The 26,303-nt window shown below is 41.5% G+C and overlaps 1 protein-coding gene across 1 annotated transcript; it reads left to right on the top strand.

Moving 5' to 3' along the window:
* Positions 1–872: 872 nt before the first annotated feature.
* On the top strand, positions 873–25,438 carry LOC128071421 (serine/threonine-protein kinase 38-like; the record flags this gene model as incomplete). The annotated part of the gene is made up of 12 exons (XM_052664296.1): positions 873–924; positions 1,804–1,926; positions 3,470–3,553; positions 7,574–7,697; positions 10,014–10,168; positions 13,464–13,566; positions 14,906–14,967; positions 20,471–20,588; positions 21,565–21,688; positions 21,892–21,987; positions 22,922–23,016; positions 23,455–25,438. Coding segments are annotated over 12 exons (1,267 nt in total), but the record flags the coding sequence as incomplete, so codon positions are not given.
* Positions 25,439–26,303: the final 865 nt, after the last annotated feature.

The raw sequence follows: 26,303 nt of genomic DNA, 5'->3' as shown, positions 1-26,303 counted from the left end.
GTCAACCATCCTCGTGTGGTGTTCGAGGTGCAGGGTGCCTCAGCTGGCCTAGACCACATGACGGTGCTTCGTCTGCCCTATATGTCTGTTCTTCCCTGCCCTGCTCAGCTGGCCTGTTATCTGGGATGCTGACAGGGATAGAGGAGATTTCAGCCCCTGTGCTTTCATTTATTATGCGGAATAAATAACAGATGTGTGGAACTAGTTATAAGGAAATTTTACTTATTTCTCTTAGTTTTATCAGGTCAGTATGAATCTATAAGTCAAAAATATTCTTGGATGCAGTTTCTAAGGTATCACACTCCAAGGATTTAGAATCTCAAGGTTTTTTTTTTTTGGTGCTTTTTGGTATTGTTTTGTTGTTGTTTGTTTGTTTTGTCTGTTCCTTGTGGTTTTGAGTCTTTTAAGTTTTATCAGTGCGACTGATTACCTTTTTTGAACATTCCCCCCCCTTAAATCTCCAAATTCTGTGTTCACCTTTGTTACTACTGTGCTTGTGGCAGGGAGGAGGAGGAAGATGTGAAAATAAAGGAAGTAGATTTCAGTCTGGGGCAGGGAGAAAAACACCCTGATAGAAGAGGTTATCAGACACCAGCTGTTGGTGGTTTGTTAAGGAGGAACTACCGCACCCAGAGAGAGAGAACTTTACATTTTGAAATTAGATTCTTTGTTGCATTAACATCTTAAACAATTTTTGTCAAAATGTAGAACTAACAAAAGATGAGAATTTTTTCACTTGCCTTAGTAACTGTAATTTGTTGATTTAATGAAGCATTTTGAGTTTTACCCGTTTCTGTCAGTTAAGAAAAATTGTGCATAAATTAACAGAAAGTTATCATTCAAATGTTAATTTCATATGTCTTTATTTTTAGACAAAAGAAGTTAGAAAAAGTGATGGAAGAAGAAGGTCTCAAAGATGAAGAGGTAATTAATATTGGAAAATTTTCCTTGAAACCAAGCCTGGCAGATCATGTCTTGTGTAGCAAGCATTGGCGCATGGAGGAAGGGTTTTGACTTTTAACAGGAAATTATGAGGGCTGGTGTGCTTCTGGATTTGGGTACTCATGCACAGGGAGAAGTTGATTATTAAATACCAGGAAGGATGACTTCTAGGCTCTGTAGTAGTAAATTAATGAGCTTTAGAATTCCAAGGTAAGGAAGACATGAAATAAAATTTAAAATTTTAAAAAGCAAATTAGCATTTTTAATTCACTGAAAACGCTCCATAGAAGTGGAGCAAATTTCTGAAATTTTTGTCAAGGTGAAATACCTCTCGAATCAGCCTTTCCCCCCAGTGCCCACAGATGTGGCAGAAAATAAATAAGAAATTGTGAAAAGAACTGAAATGGCTATGGAAGTGTTCTCAAAGGGAGGAATGAATCATAGAACCCAGGAAAATGGTGAAAAATACCCAAGACTTGTAGGAACAATAGAAAGTTAATGCATAAAATGAACCATAATGTGTAAAAAATCCAGAGAGAAATTTTAAAACCATACTTGTATATAAGAAAAGTTAAAGGAAAATGTTGATAGTTTATCCTTCCACTTTAGGAATAGTAGAGTAGCGGGCTGTGAAGAAGGTTCATCCACGTCCACAGAGGAGGCGTCCTCTGTTCAGTGTGGTTATTGTGTCTGAGGGCTGGGAGGCAGGGCTGACCTCCTAAGGGCCCTTCTGCTGTGCTATCCTGTGTGAACAGATGGTGCTTAGTTTGGCGGGGCCCTGCTTTCCGGGTGGGCTAAACCACAAATAAGATTTGTTGCAGAGTCCCTTCCCACCTCTCTCCCTCTCTATTTAAACATTAGAAACGACTCCGGAGATCAGCGCATGCTCGGAAGGAGACAGAGTTTCTTCGTTTGAAGAGAACAAGACTTGGACTGGAAGATTTTGAGTCTTTAAAAGTAATAGGCAGAGGAGCCTTTGGTGAGGTAAAAACACCAGAGCTACTTATCAAATACAGGAATCCCACAGCACATCGAAGCTACTAGCGTAACGTGAGCTTGCGCTGGCTGATAGAACTGTAGCACGGAGTGGGTGGGCCCGGCTTTGAGCCCTGAGTCTTACCTGCTCGCTCTCCTCTTTTTCTTGCCCTCTCACTGTCCCAGGGATCTGCTTGTTCTTCTCTGTTTTGCTAGAGATGATGTTGATGCTTTAAGTATTCATCTAGAGGGAGAGTTGATAGGTAGAAAGAAATCAATATTTATTGCTTAGTGAGTGCTTCTTTCCTAGAATCATGACTAATATTTTATACATGATGTGGTTAAACCTGAGGGGATATATAATGTTCCAGTGTCACACATCCACCGGGCAATGGTACCAAAGCGGGGCCTAGGTCTTCCTGATCTCAAAGCTGTTGCTTTTCCCGTTACACTGCCTTTCCAAGAGCAAACTTGCAGCATATTTCCACCCTTTATTTCTTCCTGCCAGATTGGTACAGCTCGGAAAAGATAGCCCTGGGAAACAATTTATAGAAATAAGTTAATGTGGGTGGTGGTAGAGAATGAAAGCGTTTGTAGCTTTGTCCCAGCTGGTTGTCCAAGTGCGTCCTGCTTGGTCACAAGAGCAGTCTGCTGGGGACGGTTTGAATGAGCCTGTGCAAGATCCTCCCCATTTGTGGAAAACACCCGAAGTGAACGACCTGCTGATGCAGTAGTTTCACCATCATTGTAAATACAAAAGGAGCAGCAGATTATTAAAAACCAGCACCTAGGGGAAATGTGAGTGCATGTTCAGAGGCACAGGTGAAAGATTAAATTGATCCCTCAGTGTTCAGAATCCCTGTTGGCCTCTTGAGAGAGGAAAAGGTACAGGACCACGTCTAAAAGAGCTTTATGTTCAATGAGGAGGGGACGTGGGACTCGAGCAAAATAAGAGTGTTTTAGGGAGAAGAAAACATACTTGTCTTGTGGGAGGAGGTGGGGATGTGCAGGGACTTGCTGAGGAGTTGTGTTTGGGTTTGCAGACCATTTCTTTTCATCATAAATTATCTGTTCTCTCTCTCTAAAAAAGAAAAAAAGGAAAATAAAAAAGAGAAAGGAGAGCTACAGAAAACTCTTATTTCCCTAATTATACATTTTAGTTCCTCCCCCACTGCCAGGCATTTTTTTCCTGTGCCTTAGCTTTTGCTGTTGTTTTAGACATTGTTGTAAACATTTCCTTAGGTGTTTTTGAGCTGACTGGATGACATGTGTCATGGGTTTAATGAGTCCAAAGTGAGGATTTTGAATTAGCTTGATCTGTTCAGCTAGGGAGCCAGAGCTGTTCAGAGGTGGAGATAGATATCTGAGGGTGTTTCGGCACTGACCTCACTGTGTATTATCCATTTTGAAACATTGAAAACCGTTTTCTTCTGCTTTGTTATTGCTTATATAAAAATTGCAGTACTTTTCCAGTTTAAATGTGATTTCTTATTACACATGAAAGCATTAGTTTGGCATCGTGAACTCTTGGTGTTTCTCTAATAATGTTTAGGTGCGGCTTGTTCAGAAGAAAGATACGGGCCATGTGTATGCAATGAAAATACTTCGTAAAGCAGATATGCTTGAAAAAGAGCAGGTAAGGCACAATTGTAGCAGTGATTTTAGTCATCTGACAAATTTTTGTCTTCTAAAACTGTTCTTTTTGCTTAATTGAAGGGTATATTCCTCTTTTAGTTTTCTTTAGCCCTGTCATATAATATTACTTTCTTTCTCCACCCACCATAGAACCAGTTACATGTATTTTAGGTACAAATAATGCCTAAGATATTATGCACAGTCTTTTTAAAGTTGAAAATCTAGAGAAACATCTGCTATTTGTGTTTCGCAGTTGATCACAAGCTGTCCTTATCATTCGGAGCTGTTTTTTGAGGTTGTACTTAGTATGGTAGCATGTTCCTTACAGAATGTTAAAGAAAGTTGTGTATTATACCTTGGAACTGAGACTTAGAAATTAAAATTTGGCGTTTGATCCAAAATAGGCCTTAACGTGCTTCATTCTGTAAATTCATGCAAACCCAGTTTGGATCTTCTGAGTGGCTTATCACTATGTGAGAGAGGCCAGTCTTCTTTGGGAATGAATTTGAAAAAATATAATGAAGGTGGCACAGTAGTGCAGACTCTCATTTAATGATTAAGAATATTTTATATAACTTCAAGTCTACTTTGCAAATAGATTTATAAGCTGCATCCAGTACTTTATGCAGAATAAGTAAGATTTTAAATATTAGACGGTATATATTAAAAGTGAGAATGCAGATTTTCTATAAATCTGGTTTAATTTAGCAGAACAGATTGTAGTGGGCAATGCCTGCAAATATCCTGTAAAATACCAGTTGCTATAGGAGGGCAGAAAGACCCTCCTGGAAAGGAGAGCTCCAGATACAGAACCTCAGAGCCAGGATGGAGGCTGGCCCCACACCCAATCCTTCCAGTCGCTTGAGAGGAGCTATAATCACCAAGGCTTTTCTGCCCTTCATTTAAGTGCTAGCTCAAAATTTGGGATTTTAATTTTCTCTTTAATTTTCCTGTTACCCAGAAGCTTTAGACTCCCAGGAATTTTGGTCAGAAGTAGCAAATATCCTGGCAGTAGTTCTTCAGACATTATATGTTAACACCAACCTTATTCAAAATGCACACCAGTCCTATTAATGTATCTAAAAATCAGTGTGATAAGGGTATTGACACTGTAGGAGCTTCAGTTAATCTTGAAAAGGAGAATGTGAAGCTGTATTGATTAGTCTGTATAGTTTGTATGTCACAAGTAAATTTTATTTTTACAAGATATATTTCCTGTAGTTTTAACCAAGACTCACAGTATTTCTTTATCAAATGAATAGTAGAGTAAAATTGTAAAGAGAAGTACACGTCATAACTTCCACTTACGAATCCTTCATAGAGGTAACAGGTGGTAACAGAGGATGATCCAAACACTGTTTAAAGACATTCTGTCAAGTACTGTACCTTCTTCAAAATCAGTTTCTAAAGACTTACTACGTGAAAATAAAGGAAGTGTCTGTTTGAATTAGGAGTTTAAATAAATTAAATCATTAGATCCTCTTGCTGATGGACTCAGCTCCCTAGGGTTGATCTCAGCATGGTCCAGTTAAAGTTTCCGGCCACAGACTTGACCTGGGGCAGCTGTCTTAAAGCAGGCAGCAGCTTTGTGGGGCAAATCCATCACTTCTGAGTGGGGCTGACAAAGTACAGATTCAGAGCCTGACTTCTTATAGGTATAGGTGCCCTCTCCAGAGGAAAAAATCTTATTTGCTTTTACAAAACTGAGCAGGAATTACAGCTGCCTATTTAGAGTTCTGGTTGTTATTCTGTCTCAGAAGATGGACGTTTCTGCTATCTGGAAAATGAATTCTAGAGGATAAGAGACCAGTGTTTAGCTAGTCTCTTCCCATTTCTCTTCCTGTGCAAAAGGGCAGTCTCTGGTTGTGATGCCCGTGTAGAGGTAGGATGAACCCAAAGACTGTTCTGTCTGCTCTCCTAGTGCCCTGGGTCACAGCTGGCACATAATCTCCACCCCACTCAGTGTTTATGGAGCAGGGGAAAGGGAATCCAGAGCCCACCCCTCCCGTAAAATCGCCTGACTCCACCCCTAGACCTTGAGTTCTTGACTTGCTGTTCAGCCCCAGGAGAAAAGGGCAGGGTGTGGTCACCGTGCCTGCAGCTTTCCCTGTGACAAACTGGGAATGTTGCAGTCACGGTCCTGCCCTCTAAGGTGAGTGACAAGCAACAGTGGTCACGCCTGTCCTTTTCCATGTGTCCCTGCAGTAGGCAGAGGCCTTCACAGGAGCCAACGGAACAGGGGGGTGAAGTCAGCTTCGTGCAGTCTTTGTGTAGTAACTGACTGGGTCAGAGCCAGCAAGTGGCGTGAGCGTTTCCTCGGATCTTTACTGGGGTTCATCCTAGTTCTATAGCGCCATTCCTTATCACCGTTACCTTCTCCCGTTTTTCCCACCCTCATGCCATAAGTAGAGATGTAAAAATGTAAAATTTCTAAAACACTAAAGTTAGAAATTTCCTTGAAAACAGTTTTAGTAGAAACTGAAAACTCAGTAGGCGTTTTAGGCCCATAGGAGTGAGCATGGAAAGATGAGGCAGGTTAGGTGTAAGACAGGAGAGAAGGCTCTGGGGTCTGTGTCTGAATAGAATAGAGAGCGCCTGGCTTTGCTGAAGACATTCCATTAAGACAAGCATGCAGAACATCCTATCAAACAAAACAACAACCAGGGGCTGAGTTTGCCAGTGGAAGTACCAGTTTGTAAACTTGGTATATCTTCACCTCCAAACACTGTAGGAGGTCCCACCCTGGAGCACATGTTAAGATAAAAACCTCTACTCAAGGATCAGCCTGAGTCTTAATAAATTTAGATCTGATTCAACCCAGTCTTGCAACTTAACAGCACTTATACAAGAAGAAAAGGGGTGGGACTTGGTGATATGCAGTAGTGTTTTGATTATTACTGTATATTTAAAGTAGATGAAGTCAACTTGATTATAATAAATTAATAAAGTAATCCTCCCAAACCTTTGGCAACTTGGTCTCCCTAGCTAAATATTTCAGTAAAAATAGAAAACTGGCAGTGTCATAAATGAATCTACAACTCTTCTTAGCTGTTCTCATGTTTCAGTTCAGTAAGAACTGAGTACCTATTACTCAGTCATTAAAAAGAATACATTTGAATCCGTTCTACTGAGGTGGATGAAATTGGAGCCGATTATACAGAGTGAAGTAAGCCAGAAAGAAAAACACCAATACAGTATACTAACGCATATATATGGAATTTAGAAAGATGGTAATGATAACCCTGTATGCGAGACAGCAAAAGAGACACAGATGTATAGAATAGACTTTTGGACTCTGTGGGAGAGGGAGAGGGTGGGATGATTTGGGAGAATGGCATTGAAACATGTATACTATCATGTAAGAAATGAATCGCCAGTCTAGGTTTGATACAGGATGCTTGGGGCTGGTGCACTGGGATGACCCAGAGAGAGGATATGGGGAGGGTGGTGGGAGGGGGGTTCAGGATTGGGAACTCATGTACACCCGTGGTGGATTCATGTCAATGTATGGCAAAACCAATACAGTATTGTAAAGTAAAATAATAAAAGAACTGAGTACCTCCCGTGTGCACAGCTGTGACCGAGTACTGTGGCATCACAGCATCTGGGATTGTCAAGGCAGCGTCTTCGCAGATGTCTCTGAAGGCCTGAGACAGGATTTGCTTAGAGTCTCATCTTGGGGACTTACTTTTATCAAAAAAGAATTATTAGAACAAAAGATATGAAAAGAATGGTAATTTTAACTAATCAGAGGTTCACTTTATAGCACTGTTAAAGTTTCCGTTTGCATTAAAGCCCTTGATTTTTGCAATTTTCAAGCCTTTCATCACTCAGGTTTCCACTACTGAATACCTTCAAGTCAAATGTTGTCAATTTTGAGTTCGTAGGTTTGCCTAAGCATAAGCTGTATCTTTTGCATCATCACAATTTAATACTCAACAGTATTTAAGTTGTTTAAGCAAATATGCAGTCTGATAAAGCAGAGCAAGGCTTGTCATTAATCCAATGCGTGTACCTCCAGGTTGGCCACATTCGTGCGGAGCGTGACATTCTAGTGGAGGCAGACAGTTTGTGGGTTGTGAAAATGTTCTATAGTTTTCAGGATAAGCTAAACCTCTACCTAATCATGGAGTTCCTGCCTGGAGGTAATTACTTGATGATGAAAGGTCATTTTTCCTTTTTGTTTTGTGGTTTCTCTCTTACATGGATTAACCCTCGTTTCTACTTTTAACCGTGCTCACAAAGTTGCTTTCTGTATCTTTTTAGGTCTGTAAAGGAGGTCAGTAATCTGTCTGTGCTGAGTGCCTTTCTACAGCTTTAGTAACCTTCTCATTCATTCTCATGATTTCAGATGGATATTTATTTTCTTTTTAAATATATAGAAATAAACTAGGAGCTTTGCCTGTCCTTCTGTCAGTCTGTTTACCCAGTGACAATATTGAAGCTATTACATTCTTTGCTTCAACTTTTTTTTTCCCCTTGTAATTTGTAAAGAGTGAATTTCTCGTTACATATATTAGTAGTCACAATCTGTTTCTTATTTCTGAAATTTAAAGTTTTTGGTAACTTGGCATGTGCATCTTGTAAGACAGCTCCAAAGTAAACCCAGAATAGAACATGCATCTGTTCTGGGGAACACGGTTTGTTTCCCAGTGAGCAGATAAACTGTGAGCACACTGGAAGGAAAAAAAGAAAACTTTCTCTTTTTTGCTTTTATACCAAAGCTAATCTAATTGTGGCATAATATTTGATCTGGTGACAACCTTTAGTTAGATCTAGGGTCATCGGTACTTTTTATTAACAGCTGATGAAGGTTAGGAAAGAATCTATATGACAGAATGAGGAGAAACTTTTTAACATTTAGATGTCAGTTGTTAAATAGGAGTAAGAACCAGCTCAGGAACCAGCCAGCCCCTTGACATGCGTCTCCGCAACCTTACCTGCACCATCTTCCGTAGCTTCCTGTGTCCCCTGGACCCTGCCCTTTGCACTCGGTGGGGCTGGCCTGAGCGCTCTGATCTTGTGGGCGCGCTCGCACAGGTGAGGCCACTGCCTGCTCTCCTGGGCCGCTGCACTACGGCCACACAGGTACCTCAGAGCTGGCCCCACTGATGTGCCTCCAGGTTGAATGTGTGGCTTCCAGGAGTGATTAGGAAATCATGTTTTTCAAGTTTTGGGAGCATCTTAATAAGTGCCTTAATTTTTGCCCGAGGGGAAAATACCCACTTTTCTCCTTCCTTCAAAGTTAGAAATAAGCAGCATGATACACTATTAAAATCCGAGGTTTCTGTCTCTTTTCCATTTTCTAACATAAATGGCTTTCTATGCAATGTGAACTGAATCTTTCCTGTTTCTTTTACCTTTAAACTGTTTATTCATATTTGCTTTGCTTTCATCTGACTGTTGGATCAGAATCTTTTTTTCCACCATTGTATGTTGATGGTATTAAGCAGAAATACTTAAATTTTGACTTTGCAGAAAACTAATGAAGTTACTGTTTAACTGCTAAAATACTGACATTGTGTTGTAAAAGTTGCATAAAGCATTTTGTACCCACAAATAAGCACTGGAGAACAAACCCCCTGATCTTGGGAGGTGTTCACTATGCACGTTTGGGAGGCAGTTATTACACATCCTAGTCTGTAGCATTTACTGTTCATATTTACAACAGCTTTTGTTGACTAACACTTTGCTACCTAAATCCTACCTTTTCATATATGTTCTAGTGTTCTGTGAATAGACAGTGGAAAGCTTGTTTTCAGCCTCCCCAGATTTTTACGTTTTTGTTTGGGCTTCCCTGATAGCTCAGTTGGTAAAGAATCCACCTGCAATGCAGGAGACCCCGGTTCGATTTCTGGGTCAGGAAGATCTGCTGGAGAAGGTATAGGCTACCCATTCCAGTATTCTGGCCTAGAGAATTCCATGGACTGTATAGTCCATGGGATCGCAAAGAGTCGGACATGACTGAGTGACTTTCACTTCACTCAGCCTGTCTAATGATGGCAGTACAGCCATTGTTAGAATGTGGTAACGCCTTAGAGAAGTTTGTAGGTATTTGTGCCAAGTGAAAAGTAAAGTAGCTCTTTCCCCAGTCCAAAAAATTGTCTTAAGCCAATTTATTGATTGATTGGTTTATTATTTTAGTGTGGGAGAAATTTCCTTTCTCTCTCCACAGTAAAGTGGGAATCACTGCTCAGGGGTCAGCATCAGTTAGCTTAGTGAAAGTGTTTTGCCATCCGTGGCTGTGAATTTTATCTTTTAAGTGTTAGAAACTGCTTACCATTTCTGCTCATGTCAGGCATTTCCGCCCATAGTAGGTCATCTCTGGGACACAGCAGAGGCCTATTTAGCACTGCCTTATGGTGGCAGGTAGGAAGGACATATCTGAAAACTGGCTGTTACTCATACTGTTTTGTGTGTGTGTGTGTGTGTGTGTGTACTTTGTATCTTCTTGTTTCCAGGGGACATGATGACCCTGTTGATGAAGAAAGACACGCTGACGGAAGAGGAGACTCAGTTTTATATAGCAGAAACAGTGTTAGCCATAGACTCTATTCACCAGCTTGGATTCATCCACAGAGACATCAAACCAGACAACCTTCTCCTGGACAGCAAGGTACTGTGAGGGGTTCAGGCTGACCAGTGTGTCTTTATCTGTCTGAGCAGCCTCTGCCTTAACCCCTGCATGACTTGTAATCACAGTAGGGGAGCTGTGAGCTCCCTGGTGTATTTTCTTCTTCTTTTTTTTAAAGGTAAGAAAGGCTTATGAATTCCATAATTTGATTGAATTTTCCTCTTAAAGAACATTTTGAAAAATTATTAAGCATAAAATTAAGTTGTTTTATAATGAAGCCAAAGATGGTCATCTTCTCATATGATTAACTACACTAATGCATCCCCTGTCAAGAACCCCTCTGTTGAGGATCCCAGCCTAGAACTAGGAAGTTCTAGGAAGTACGGCAACAGCAACAGTAATCTGTCACAAAGCTCAGCTTCCAAACCCTGTGCCCTGTGCGTAAAGCAGAGTCCTGCTCAGCCTCTGTGATGGCCTCTTTGTAGTTATCTTTAGACATGCACATGAACTGAGTTGCCTGATTCTTAAACTTTCAACACATCGGAAGAGAATCCCTGTGCTGCTGTGTTGTTGATGCTGCTTGACAAGTTCCTTCACCTTCTGGACCTCACTCATCTATGAAGTGAATATATTGATTGGGAAACGCTCCCAAGTCCCTTCCAGCTTTAAAATTCTAGATTGTTGTGTTCTGGTACATAGAATTGTTGTCTAGATTGAATTCTTTTAAGTAGGAAAGTAAATTTAATTCATAGGGTATTTTCCTTTCTTACTGTCTTTTGGTAACAGTCTTTGGAAAAAATCTGAAGTTTTAGTCTACTTCCTTTGAAAACCTCAATCTTGCTGTTTCGAGAGAGTAGGAGATTTGTCCAATAATTTCTTCTGGTTAATAGTTTTTTTCTTCATTATAATAATATACAAACATAGTGGAAAATTTGAATAATACAGAGAGCTATAAAGAAGAAAAATGTAATGTCATTGTTCAAAATATTTTATTATTTTTTATTTAAATAAATAAAGTACTTTTGGCCGTGCTGGGTGTTTGTTTGGTGCTCGGGCTTTCTCTCGTTGCAGCAAGTGGAATCTGTTCACCACTTGGGATGTGGGGCTTCTCCCTGTGGTGGCTTCTCTTGCGGGGCACAGGCTCCATGGGGCAGACTTCAGCAGCTGCAGCATGCAGGCCTAGCAGTTGTGGCGCGCAGGCTTAGCTGCCCCGTGACATGTGGACCCCTCCCCGGCCAGGGATTGAACTCGTGTGCGCTATGTTAGTAGGCAGACTCTTAACCACTGGACCACAGGGGAGTCCCAGTAACAACTATTTTAGTATAATAGCTTCAGTAGCTTTCTCTTTATGTCAGTTTATGTACAGTTAGCATCCTCAAAGTAAATAGCTTGATATTCTGCTTTTAAAATGGTAACGTGTATGAGATTATTTTTCTGTCCTTAAGTTCAGATATATTTTAATAAAGTAGTAGCTCTAGTCTGTGTTGTCTTGGGTTCAGATGCCTTGGTCCTGTACCCAGTGCCTTAGTGCTGGCTTCATTGTAGGCTAAGTCTGTGTTCAACGCCAGCAAACACACTGAAGACCAAGAGCTGGGGACTTAGTCTAGCTGAGGAGGACTGGCGACACCTGTTTGGTGCAGACATGCTCTCTACAATATGCCCGCCCAGACGTGTAGAGGAGGGCTCATTTATGTGTTTAGCCATATTGGTTGTAAAAGTGAAAATGTAGACATTTTGAGTTCCTGCTGTATACTGAGAAGTGCTACAGAGTTCTCTGAAAATCTAGGTTTGAGCAGCATTTGCTCCAGGCACTGTTTTTTAAGACTCTTCTGGAGTTGTCTAGGTAAAACATGTAATTAAAACTGTGAAACACTTCCTTGGCTTGTAGAACAGGTTATTTGCAAATCTGAAAGGAAAGTAGCAGGTTAGTAGGCTCAAAGCCATCTTTGGTAGTTTACTTCTTATGCTTGTGCCTGTGTGTGTGCACACAGAGCCAAACCTAATGAAATTGAAGAAACCAAAACAGCACAGAAAGCTACTCTTGAGCAAGGCTTCTGTAGCCTTGTGCCCTGGGATGTTTATATGTTAGGGACCAAAGGCCACAGATGGGGAAGCCGCCAGGGCTCAGTCCTTGGCCACATCACTCCTGATTGTGTGACCTTGAGCAGTGTAGAGTTGCTCCCAGCAGCAAGAGTTGCTTCCCTAGTTTCGGTTTTACCTCCTTATCTACCTAAACTTTTGGTAGGTGGACATTTGGTCCTGACTGTGGCCATTTGGATCGTGACAAAAGTTCCTTGAAATCTGGTCCAATCCAAAACATCCATTTTAGACAGAACTAAATACCAAGGACTTTTTGGACCAAATGTCCTGCAATGCAAAATCTCACCACCCCTAGAACACCCTCTTCTACCTTAGAGAACCAGGGAAGGAGCCTTACAAGCCTTAATTCTCACCATTCGTGCCAGGAAGATACCATGATTTGCATTTTCCAGATGAAATGAGGGGTTGGAGAGGTTAAATAATCCTGGTCTGGAGAGAAAGAGCTTTGACTACTGGCTTTGGTGCTGCCATTTCACCAGCAAGTCGTTTAATGACTCTGAGTCTATGAAAGGTGGCTTGAGAATTATAAATGAGACAACACCTGTAAAGGCATGGTGCCTGGCTCATAGGAGGTGTGAGGAGAATGGTGAAGGCAGAGACTTAGGATTGGAAACCAGTACGGCAACACTTACCAAGAACTGTACAGTGAAGTCGGTTCCCTTTGTCTTTGGAACAGTTTACTCCTTGGAATTTATCTCAATAAAATAATTCAAGTGGAGAAAAAGCTATGTGAATAAAGACTTGCTCAAACAGCCTTCTATAAAGACCATCCTCTGTATCATGCCTGACTAGGTTGGGAACACGGGCCCTCTCTGGCAGGGGGATGCTTATTGTAATCCACGTGACTTGAGATTGGATTAAGTAGCATTGTGGGGATAGGCAGACAGTGATATACTGAGTCATTTGAATATTATATAGACGTTAAAAACAATTTTGAAGAAACAGAATATTGATTGAGATAGTTTAAGAGGTAAAATTAGATGCTGTGGATACACCCAAAACATATAATATTTGTATAATAGGATTTGGAGTAATCTTTTATTCGTTTGCTAGTATATATTTCTCCCCATAATCAAAGCAGCAGCAGCAACCTTTGGTTGTGGAGCCGTAATGGGTAATGCACAGAGCTGGAGAGGATAACGTTCTCTTCCACAAGGTGCATGGAGCTGGAGAAGATAACGTTCTCTTCCACATCCGTGAATGTTCATCTGTTCTTTCCCTTGTTTCTTCTCCATAGGGCCATGTGAAGCTTTCTGACTTTGGGCTTTGCACAGGACTGAAAAAAGCACATAGGACAGAATTTTATAGGAATCTGAACCACAGCCTCCCCAGTGATTTCAGTAAGTGTTAATAGTGATGGTAGCCTTTTTATCCCTGGAAGAGCTATTCCCCCTGGTAACCAGAATATGCAGGATGGAGTAGGAGATTCTCACAGTTCAAGTCTTTCGAGAATAAAAATACCTTCCCAGGTTTGCTTGTGATTTGTACTGTGTGGTGAGAGAAGATGAAGGCCACCAAATGTGTTAAGGCAGATGTCCCAACAAGCATTCTTTGGAGCTATCTGGAGAAGGTTACAAGGGATGAACAAGGAACGGGCAGACAAAAATAGTAGAGGAAAAAATCCTGGGAACAACTCCAGGTTAGATTTGCCACTGGCTTCTTTCTGTCACGGCAGAAAGGAGCTTGCAAGTTACTTTCACTCTGCCAGACTGTTGAAAAGTGAAAGTGAAAGGGTTAGTTGCTCAGCCCTGTCCAACTCTCTGTGACCCCATGGATTGTAGCCTACCAGGCTTCTCTGTTCATGGACTTCTCCAGATGAGAATACTGGAGTGGGTTGCCATTCCCTTCTTCAGGAGATCTTCCCGACCCGGGGATCGAACCCAGGTCTCCTGCATTGCAGGCAGATTCTTTACCAGCTGAGCCACGAGGGAAGCCCCACACCACTGAAACTGTGTAGTAAAATTACAGTTCATCCTTGGGAAGCTATGTCTGTAGTATATAATATATACAGAAGTCTCTGATTATGTAAGAGTTACTACTCTTGGAAATTTGATAGTAATTTGAAATGTGCATGTTTTAGGTCCACTTTGGGACCTTCGCCTCTCTCTGATGAGACTGAATTCCCTGTGATTCTGATTCAGTTCCCTGTAATTCTGTTTAAGGCCTGTCCTCCTCTCTGGTCATATTATCTCCAGGGAAGTGTGGCTTACAACTTTCTGCATGATATTTTGAATTAATGCTTTAGCGCCTCTGGGGCTTACGGATTTGCTGGGAAATGTATCATGCAGAGGAGAAGGCAACGGCACCCCACTCCAGTACTCTTGCCTGGAAAATCCTATGGACAGAGGAGCCTGGTGGGCTGCAGTCCATGGAGTCGCTAAGAGTCGGACACGACTGAGCGACTTCACTTTCATGCACTGGAGAAGGAAATGGCAACCCACTCCAGTGTTCTTGCCTGGAGAATCCCAGGGACGAGGGAGCCTGGTGGGCTGCCGTCTATGGGGTCGCACAGAGTCGGACACGACGGAAGTGACGTAGCAGCAGCAGTATCGTGCAGAGTTCTTGGTGTGTGGGGAGAAAAGCGAGACTTGAGGGTCTCCTGTGGCTTGAACCAGAGCCTAAAAAAGTAGTAAACATTGCTGAACTTTGCTTATTAGAACTTGTTTTCTCTACTTTTAGCTTTTCAGAACATGAACTCCAAAAGGAAAGCAGAAACCTGGAAAAGAAATAGACGTCAGCTAGTAAGTAATATCTGTGGCTTCTTAAATGCTACAAACCAAGTATGAACCAGTTTAGAAATATGCACAGAAATTTGCGTTTGATAAATGTTTGCAGCTTACCTGTTCCTTGTTTTAAATTACCTTAAGGGAGGCCTGTCACATTGGCAGCACCAAAAGTTGTATTTTGAAGGAGGGCAGATATAAAATGAGGTTGTTTTGGTCGTGACATTTTCAGTGGATGACCTCATTCTGACCTTTTACATTGGTGACAGCTGCTTTCCTTCCTCTTCTATCTTTTCCCTCTGTTTATGGTGGTAAAGGTTATATTTGAGGTGGAGTTCTCTCAAACTGAAACTAAGTACAAATACCTACCCAGAACCTCAAGGCTGTGGTTCTCAAGCGTGTGATTCACTTAGTCAGTTCGCCTGCCCCACCCTTTCCTATGTTATGGCAGAAAAAAGAACTTGGTGATTAAAAATTGGAGAGAAATTTAAGGGAAATGGTTATTTTAATAATTCATGTATATATACACAAAATTATGCCCCCTAAGCTTAAAAGTAAATAACATTATTGCATTACCTCAGTAACATGGTGGAACTTATTTAAATAGTGCAAATTTATCAGTGAAATGTTCTGTCTAGGCAAACTTTTATTCTGATTCATTGGTTCATAAATTAAAATGCACATATCCCAGTGTCTAGTTATGGAAAATTATTGACCAGATGTAGTAGGAATGTATATCCCTACATATTAGGCTTTGCAAGAAACCCAATAGCAAATTGAAAATAATACAGCTAAATTGGCAGTGGGTCATTAGAAAATAAGAATGGCAAGGACGGGAAACTGACTAACTTGGAATGATGATCATGTTTGTGTATTTCTAGAAATAGTGGCATTTCTGCTTATTGGTGTACACAGTTGTAACTTGGCAGGTGTGCCAAATACTGTGTTTTGGCTAGAGTCCTTACTAAAACACTGAATTAGGGTTCTCTGTGGTATTTCTAATAATTCATTTAATAGGTTGCTAGTAAGTACCTATTAGTCATATGTGAAAGTTGGAAGCCTTAGGATTAAGAAAGAATCAAAGGAAAGGCTTGCATTTTTTGGATTCATTTGAGGTCCATTTAAGACCATGTTTTGAATATTATGATGTTTTTGTTAAACCTGGGCCCTGGGAGAGGCATTAACCTAAACCAAACATTTTTGGAAATGTAGTAAATGAGATTAATCTTTGATATCTTTTCTAACATTTATTTGGGGATACTAAAGTTCGGTATACCTAACCACATCATAGCCTTCTTAGGAATTCTGATGCTCTTTAAATGTTTAAATGTTATAGGTGGTTGAAGCACCGTTTACATAGGTTGTTAAGGATTAGGGAACATTGGGAACAAATCTTTTCAGATGCTTCTGTTTTTTGTCCCAGAGCGGTAGATCTTTGCCTTGGCTGCTCACCAGAATCACCTGGGAAACTTAAGAACATACTGATGTCTGGTCTGGGTCCCACCCCAGGAGATTGTGATGCAGTTGGTTTGGGGTATATAGTCTGGGTATCTGGTTTTTTAAAAGGGCTCTGGGTGATTCTGCTGTGCAGTCAAAGTTGAGACCCTCTACCTAAGAAACTGTTTCTTAGTAGCTCCTCCGTTACTGGGAGACTGATATTTATCTGTGTTTTGGAAGGTAACAAAAGGTAAGGAATCTTCTGTGATTAAAAAAAAAATTTTTAAAGCAAACTAAGATTTTATCTTTGGCCACTTTTATTTGGGGGGTAATTAATCTTAAATACCTTAAATTATCCTCATACTCTGAGAAGCTTTATGCTCTTTGACATAAACCAGAGAGTCATGTCAAACTTACTAGGAATGCCTTATAGGTCTCTAAGGAAGGAGGTTCCACAAGTTCTACATTTGGAGTTAAATGACCTTTAATATTTACTATTCTTTAATTTGAATAAACTTAGGTTCTCATGCTCTGGTTAAGGTTCCTGCCTTTTTATCTACAGTAGAAGTGGTCATCCTCATATTACCTCCTTTGATAACTTGGAAATAAAGCTGCGTTTAGTCAGTCTTCAAAAGGTCATTTAACCCTGTGCTTTTGACCTTTCGTAAGTGATTCCATTCTGCTAGTGGAAGGTTAATATAAGTTAATGCTTAGTAGGGTAAGCGTAACACATGTAGTTGTTCACCCAGCCTGTTACTTTTCTGTCTGTTGAAAATCACAGAAAACAAGTGGAGGCTTTACCTTCATCTTTGGCGGCTTAAATTCCATTCTAATATTTGTAGTGCCAGCATGGTCCTGGGTGATTGTTAGACCAGTAACCGATCAGGACATAGGTATGAGTGAAAGTCGCTCAGTCATGTCCGTACAGTCCATGGAATTCTCCAGGCCAGAATACTGGAGTGGGTAGCCTTTCCCTTCTCCAGGGGCTCTTCCCAACCCAGGGAGCAAACCCAGGGCTCCTGTATTGCAGGCGGATTCTTTACCAACTGAGCCACAAGGTATGAGTCAACCTTAATTTATTTATTAAACGGAGGTAAAAGTTGAAGTACATTTATGCGTCTAACCTTTGTCAGTTAATTTTTTTAAAGTGTAAAATTTACAGAAGTGATTAAGAAAGAAATTAAATTGCTATTTCCCCTAAAATGCTAAATGAAATAGTAAGTTGCAACACATCTGAAATTACTCTTAACAATGAACAAAACTTTTTAGCACAGCCTCAATTGACACTGTAAACAACACTCAGACAACAAAAGGAAAAAAAAAGTACAGATTTGAGGTATTAAGAGCTTGAAGTTGGAGGACACGTCAGGTCAGCGTGGAAAACAGAGGTTTGGGAAGGGGGCGGTCCCTGATTACCTGGACTTACCAGGTGGGGCAGTGAGCGTGGGCTCCCAAGGAGGGGCTCTGATTTTTTTTTATACCTTAGTATCTTGAAGTTCCTTTTTTTGTAGCAAGAGATCTCAGTTTTATAATGGAAATCTTCGGACAAATAGGATTTACTTAACATCCAGCTTTGCTGGAATATATTTAGACTAATTTGATGGGTTTCTAAAGTTTCTTAACTTTTATAATTAGAATTAAAATATTAATGCTTCTTGGGGAAAGCCCAATCCATATTTCAAACTTGAAAGATTAAAAAAGTGGCATTTATGTTATTTAACATGGATATTTGAAAGAAAACAATGTACAGTTATTCATATGGAAAAAATGAATTCCTACCTTACAATATACACAAAAAAATTATAGATGGAAAATAAAACTTTACAAATTTTAGAAGAAAATACAAGTCAATATGTGTATGACTTCAGTAAGGAAGAGTTTCTTAAATAACATACTGAGAAATAATGCAGATAATTAAGAAGTACAAATCGTGAAGGAATACTTAGTGTATTTTACTACTTTAAAGAAAAATAATTTATATATTGAAAAATATAAGCAAAATTAAGAGGCAAGCCACATGGTCCAACTCCTTTGGAATTATCTTCCAGTTCATGTGCGTACCTACCCTTAGTCAGATGCCCTGGAGAAACTCTTGCACCTCTGAACCAGGAGATATCTATAAGAATGTTTTATTGCATATTCATAATAGCAGAAAACTGGAAATAACCCAGTGTCCATCAACAGGAAAATGGTTACATTCTGGAATAGAATATTGTTTAGCAGTGAAAATAATTGAACAACGGCCACATGTGACATCATGGGTCAAATTTAAAAACAAAATAGAGGAAAAATCAAATAGCAAGCAGAAGATTGCATGTAGAATGATACCATTTTTACAAAGCTCAAAAACAAAACTAAGATCTCAGTTTGAGAGACTCGTGGCAAAATTACTTTTTAAAATCAGAGGAATGGAATTCCATGTCGGTTCAGTGGTTAGGATTCTGAGCTTTCACTGCCAGACTCAGAGTTCAGTCCCTGGTCGGGGAACTAAGATTCCACAAACTGTGAGGCCAAAAAAGGTTTGTTTGTTTGTTTGTTTTTTTAAGTTAAAAAAGAATTCCAATGAGTCAGTGATAAAAGGTGATGCAACTGGAAAAAAAGCTAATAGTCAAAGGATCTGAACAATAATTCACTGAAAAAAAAAGAAAACTGAATGTCTGATTAACAGATGAATATGCACTCAGCCTTACTAGAGATCTTGCAAATGAAAACAGCAAGATCCTATTTCATATTCATCAGATTGGTAAAAATTGAAGAGTCTGGCTAAGCCAAGTGTTGGTGAAAGTGGATCGCCAAGAGCTATCCTCACTGGACATGTTTAAAGAGGAGGACAACTTGTCCACCTTGGAGGACAACTGGAAGATGTCTCATTGAGTTGAAGATGCTCATAATGGAAGACCCAGCAATACTCCCAGTGCCCAGGAGGTGTTACAAGAATGTTTATTCAGGTGTTACTTGTTAGAGTGAAACACTGGAAGCAGCATAAGTGTCCATTTACAGAAGAATGGATAAAAACCATTGTGTCACTTGTATAATGTCACAGCAGTGTACAGCAGCGAAATGGGTGAACTAAGAACTACATGAATAAATCTCAGTCATAATGTGGAAGAAAAAAAGCAAGCTGTAGTATTGTAGAATAATACAGCACAGTATGAAACCCTTTATTAAGAGTTGAAATATGCAAGGAGTAATATGTCATTTATGCAAATTTCTATACAGTCCTAACACAGCAACGTCAGATTGTTATGACTTCAGTGAAGAGGGAAGGAGTCTTACTTTTCTCGTTTACATAGTTTCTTTTAAAAAGACAAATGACCTGAGAGAAAAATATCACAGGTTATTAACTTTTCTTTAATATAGGTAATGGGTACATGGATGTTGTATTGTCTGTGCTTTTTTTTTCTACATTTTCACTGTTTCATAATATTTTTTAAAACACCACACAGCTGTGGCTTTTAACTTTACAAGTTGTATAATGTGTAAAGCACTTAGATCTGAGCTTTCACCTCTGGTAAGCTCTCAAACGCTGAGCACAGGAAGCCTGTGACTGGGCTTCGCCTGGTATTGCAGTCCTGGTGTAAGAGAGTAGATTATTTGAATTTAGAAAATAACCGCCTAAGAACTATTACATGCATGTTTCAGTTTGGTAAGTAGATATTTGTAAACTTTTGACCAATAGTTTGTAACTTTACCTTTAATTTCCAAACGGGGGTCTACTGCCTGACTAGTTCTGAGGCCTTAGGCAAAGCTGTTTTGGGCGTCAGAGTTTTATCTAGAGTCCTCGCTGCTGAGTTTTGTCATAGGCTCATAAGCATAGAAGGATCAGAGCCTGGCATACACTGGGCACTCAGTCTATTACGGTACTGTTACACCTGGCAGATACCTTTGACCTCTGCCTTTGAGTGAATGGCCTCTCACTTCACTGACAAGGCTTTATTTTCATTTTGGAAGTGCTGTGGAGAGGTCTTCCTGCTTATGTAGTCTGTGGGGAGCTCCAGGTGGTCTCTAGCCTCTGGTCTCTAGGACAGAACTCTGGGTGTCCGCCTTCTTGCCAGGCCTCCCTGACCTGTGGTGCGTGTTTCAGGCCTTCTCCACAGTAGGCACTCCTGACTACATTGCTCCTGAGGTGTTCATGCAGACCGGGTACAACAAGCTCTGTGATTGGTGGTCGCTGGGGGTGATCATGTATGAAATGCTCATTGGTAAGTCGCGTGCTTTCAGGGAACTTTTTCTGTGGGGTCAGGAAGGAGCCGTGCGTGGATAAGACTGTTTCAGTTGGGGCATCTCAGTGAGCACTTCTCCCCCCATGTCTTTCACTGTGAAGTTTCCTGGGTAGAAAACTCTGGGTCATCAAATGAATCCCACTGTATTTGGGCTCACGGGCACCCTGTCGTGGCTTTGCTCATCATTGATCATGGTTTTCTCTGACTTTTCCATCCTCTCCATCTGGCAGCTCTTTCATTCACTGGCATTTATTAAACACCCACTGTATTCAGAGAGCCTTCACTGGGCAGTATTAGAAGCACTCTTACTAGCTGTCCCCCTTCTCTCTCAAAGCCTTCAAAGCATGGACCGCTCTGACCTCTCTCCCTCTTGCTTGGTGTATCCGTGTATTTAGGGGACGCGTCTGGGGGGTTACCATACGCCTGACCACTAGGAGAGCCCTGGCCATGGTGGCCCAGAGCGAGTCCGTGGGAATGACGGTGTGGCAGCGTCTGGCTGCTGTCTTCGGAGCGTGGGATGGGTGCCTGTGGAGGCAGATGTGATCCGTGCGGGGGGCAGGTGGAGTAACACGCTGTGACTGCCCTCTCCCCTGCAGTTCTCAGGCGTGGGGTCACTTTTCCCAAATAAGGATGTTCCCGGAAGGGGTTGTTTCTTAGGGCCACATCCTTTCTTTTCCAGGGAGCCCCGTGTCCACAGCTCGGCTTCTGTCCTTCCTCTTGAGCCCCAGCTAGTAGCTGGCTCCCAAGTGGTATCAGAAGCACAACTTCACTTTGGATTTGGGGGGAAATGAACAATTGGTTTAGTTGTTTTCTGGGATGAGTGGGAATCCTGTCCATGTCACATAGGAAAGGACATATAGGATCATTAAAATTCTGTTAGAATCAAGTGGAATAATCTCACTCAGATTCAAGAGTTCTGGGATGTGAAGGCTCCGAAGTTCCCTTTTCATTACAGGCTACCCACCTTTCTGTTCTGAGACCCCTCAAGAGACATATAAGAAGGTGATGAACTGGAAAGAAACTTTGATTTTTCCTCCAGAAGTGCCTATTTCTGACAAAGCCAAGGATCTAATTTTGAGGTATCAGAGAACATTTCCCCTGTCCCCCACCTAGGCCTTTTGAGATGAATGAATCCTTTTTTTTTGTTTTTTTTAGAAATTTCATCATTTCTTAGGTCTGCCCTCTGCTTCCTCCCATTTCTCTTTTTTTAAAAAAGGGGGAGGTTATTGCTTTTCTTTTTCTGAGACTGCTTGAGGTGTGCTGAAAGGCCTCTCTTTTCCAGATTCTGCTGTGAATGGGAACATAGAATTGGAGCCCCTGGAGTTGAGGAAATCAAAAATAATTCTTTTTTTGAAGGTGTTGACTGGGAACATATCAGGTATATCCATATAAAAGCTTTCAGGATAATTTGAGTCTATAGTTTGCTTAATACTAATTTAGAAGCCATTACTGGCATGCCAAGTATGGGAAGAGAGCTTCTTAGAAATTCAGGGTCTTGTCCTGATTTTCATTCCTGTTAAGGATTGGGAGTTGGGACTTCCTGTCGGCCATGTGCCACAGGATTTGTTTAAGCCAGCAGTTGTTTCCAAAGTGAAACACCTTTGGATTCCATGGTGAAAGGACTGCCTGAGCATCGTGTTTCACTTGCTTTTTACCTCGGACACACCAGTCTCTCTAGTGTTGGGGGCCACCAGCCGGACAGTCTGTGCCCACAGGTGGAGGCTGTTATTGGGGGGTAGAGAAGGAAGAAAGGAGTCGGGGGGAGGCAGGGGAGCATGAAATTGTCGTGGGGGGTGGGTCGTAGAGCGCTGTCAGTGTTCTGCCCGCACCGCTATAGCCAGCATTCCCTGGTTGCTAAACAGGGAATTGTATCTGTTGTGTCTGTTTCATAATTGTCCCTAATCTGCATGCTTGTGATTTTTACCTTTGCCCTTTAGCCTCTCTACTCGGTGGCACTTCTGGTAGAAGAGGGCAGAGCCCTGCACGAAGGGGCGTGTAGAGGCTGGGTTTCCCTTTGCAGCAGACAGGGCAGGCTGTCAGGAGCATGCTAACTTTGAATTTTAATTTCACCTTATTTTTCTTGTCTTTCTTCCTAGCTATAGATAATTGTTATATTTTTTCATCACAATTTTGTTTGGATTTAGCCAGCTAGTGTCATTGTCAGTGGTCACAGCTTTTCAAAGGAAATAAAGGCTGCCTGTCAGTGGACAGTGTTGCCCTGTCAGTCAGATCAGGGGTCTTTCCCGGACTTGTTAGTTGTGACCCATATGATTACTAACCATAGTAATTTTTGGCATGTCTGTTCTTGGCAGAGAGAGACCTGCTGCAATATCTATTGAAATCAAAAGCATTGATGATACCTCAAACTTCGATGAGTTTCCAGAATCTGATATTCTTAAGCCAACAGGTAATACCTCCACCACCTCAGGCTGCCTTATCAGTGCATTATGTCCCCCAAATTTGGGTGTGATGTTTACAAATCAGGGCAGAGAACACGGAGAGGAACTTCAGTTCTTCAGGCTCTTAGTAAGTATATTTCCAGTGTTAATGCTGGGCAGCAAGTGACACCTTGCCAAATGGAATGTGAATACAAATGCCCACATTTAGACAGCTCAACCACAAAGATTTACTCTCTTGTTTATTAAATTAAAGGTTAGGTAACCTGAAATGACAGAAGTGGGAAAATAAAACTTTAAAAATACTGTGAAAAATATGAGGTTCAAGGAACATAGGCAAGCAAATGGAGAAAATCTGCAGAATGTTCTCCAGAATGTCACGTCTTCATTACTGAGTAGTCCATCAGGGTGAGGCTGTGAATCAACTCTCACATCTGTTTCTTTCCCAGTGGCAACAAGTAATCACCCTGAGACAGACTACAAGAACAAAGACTGGGTCTTCATCAATTACACCTACAAGCGCTTTGAAGGCCTGACTGCACGGGGGGCGATACCTTCCTACATGAAAGCAGCAAAATAGTTCTCCTTGGAAAGGGATCCTAAATCGAGCAGAGTTCTTTGTACAACATCGTGGTTTTCTTCTCACATACTCTTTTGAAAGAGTTTCCAGGAAGTTTATGGAACCCACCAACGTGGTGAATGTGGTGATAGTAAGTGGATTCTCCTGCATAACATCTGATGACCGGTGGAACAAAGACAACCGTTTCTACTATGCTGGCCATGAACGGCTGTCCTGCTTCTTTAGAAGCATCATGAGCCAATCTGATGTTTTAAAAAAACCTCAAATTTTCCTAAGTTCATCAGAACGAAGGGGGAAAAACAGCCATCATCCAACTTTGAGACTGTAACATAAACTTATTATCAGCCAGTTCTGGGTTTCTGTGACATGCTTCCTGTCAAGCCCACCAAGTATTTTTTTTTTTATGGCTTAAAGTTCGTAGTACTAAAGGAAATAAAGCAATAAAGAGTGTCGGCAGCCAGCGTTCTGGCTGAAGAAAATGACCTGCCATTCTGAATGGGTGGTTATGGTGGTTTCTCCCCAGACCTCAGCCTCTGGCAAGTGGCTTTTTATAGCCTCCAGTCATGGTGCACTTTATTTATGGTACTAGGATAAAGACTCAATCCATTTTGATTTATTTGCTCCTGCCCATCTAAAATACTCCTGCTGCTTTTCTGAGTGTTGATGGAGGAGGCCAGCTTGGTCCATCGTTGCTCTTAGAAGGCCCAAAGGCTGCTGGCCATCAGCAAGGAGTCTCAGATTGCGTGGAAAATCCTCACCTTCTCTTCACGACTGTATCAGAAAAATCCCTTTGGATATTGCCACGGACCAGCAGTACTCACAAGTGCTGCCAACAGAACCTCAGCTCCTTCCTGGGAACACAGCAGGTGGCCGGGAACCCTCTTGGCTAAGGTGCTGCTCCTGTTGTGTCTCCAGGACCTCCTGGAGCGGTGAGGGAACCAGCCCAGTACACAGCGCAGGGCCAGCCTGCAGATGCTTGTACAGCTCACGCCTCAGTCCCTGGTGCGACCGTATTTGACCGTATTTGTATTCTCAGTGTTTCTCCTCTCCCAACTTTAAGTAACCATTTTGCCTTGGAATCATTACAAATTTTTCCTTTGCAGATGCCTTCCTGGGGGATGGTCCTCTCCACCCTTAAGGGTCACCTGCAGGCCTGGGCTGACCAGGCCTCTCTGCTGGGGTGGTCTCTGAAGAGAGACCCTCTGAATTTTAGCACGAAGTGCCTTTTCTTTCACAGCTGCCACCACCTTTAGAGAACTTTTGCTGCATCAGAAAAATGTGGAGGCTCCATATTAATGCATTATTGCTTTAAAAAATTTTGATGACTCTTAAAGCGTCATTTGCACCTACGTGATAACTTTGCATATTGCAGAGTGTCGTGGCCAAGTCACAACTGGGAGACTGCTTCCTGCCAGTCTTGAGGTTGTAAACATCAGCTATGAAAGGAAAGTATGTCCTAGCTTAGCCATTCAGGAAAAAAAAAGTAGTATCAAAGTAACAGTAGTAAGTAAAACTGCTTTGGGTTTTAATGACTTAAGAGAAAGGAAAAAGAATTTTAGGGAAATATTAACTCCGGATGAAGATCATGTGTTTGCCCGTTATTCTTTCATTCATGGTTTGCTGGTGAAAAGGAAGTGAGAGTCTTTTGTGTAACTATGTAGTTTCTTTGGATTACCAAATATTTGGGGCCTCGACCCCTGTGTGTTTTGCAAGAGTGTGTGGTAAGCATGGGTAATGAGAATAGGAGGGTGATAGTCTGTATGCTGGAAAGTGGCATGGGATGATTTTTTGTGGGGTGTGGGGGAATGCCCACATTTTAACTTCTAAACTTCTGAATAAACTGTGTGAAAACAGTTGTATAAATTTGTGTTTTAAAGCAAATGTGGCTTGTAATACCAAGAGGCAGAGTTCTGGTGGCTTCTTCTAAACCCCTTTGTCTGCAAAGCATTGCAACAGTGAATGCCAACCTTAGGCAGAATGCTTTACTGTGTCAGGGATGGGAGCCCCTCCTTCTGTCAGCCCCACGCCTCTGCTCCTTCTACCTGGCTCAGTCACAGGGCAGCGGGCGCCCCTGCAGTTCAGTGCAGCAAGTCCGAGGGGAGACCTGCTGACGAAAGTGCTGTCAGCTGGTGGGCCCTTCGTACAACTGTTTGAAGCTCAGCCCCATCTTTCCCACAAGCTGCCAAGATGGACACTCAGCTCCTGATGTCCACCAGAGCAGGGCTCTGCTTGGGGCAAGTATGTGAGGAGCCTTCTCTGGGTCCCAGAAAGGAGCTTCGGGCAAAGACCAAGCAGGGTCGCAGTCTGTTTAAATTCAGGCATCTGTTTAAATGCAGCCTAAACAGAATGTGTTGTCTTCCCGTGGCTCATGAGTTTCAAGAAATGTCGGGAACCATTGTCTCTGGGTTCTGTCTCTTAGAAAATAACAGAACTTAACTGTATCATGTACTAAAGTGAAACTGAATACTGATGCCATTCAGTCTCCTTGGTTCAGGAGTACATCAGAATTGTCTTCAGTACCTATTTAAGAATTACTTTCAAAAGTAAGAGGCAAATTCCTTTGGGATTAATAGGCACTGAATAGCAGATGGCTAATTTTAGTGCTCCTCTATATAACATAAGAATCCTCTGCCACTGATTGCTAATACTCTGAATCATTTCCTTGGAAAATACATTTCCTGGATCACCTTCTGTTACTCTCTCCTGGGCCTCTGCGTG

The sequence above is a fragment of the Budorcas taxicolor genome, unplaced genomic scaffold (genome assembly GCF_023091745.1).
Source record: "Budorcas taxicolor isolate Tak-1 unplaced genomic scaffold, Takin1.1 scaffold572, whole genome shotgun sequence".
Classification (NCBI taxonomy): Eukaryota; Metazoa; Chordata; class Mammalia; order Artiodactyla; family Bovidae; genus Budorcas; species Budorcas taxicolor.
Note: the sequence above shows the minus strand (reverse complement) of the source record. Positions and strands in the feature narration are given on the sequence as shown.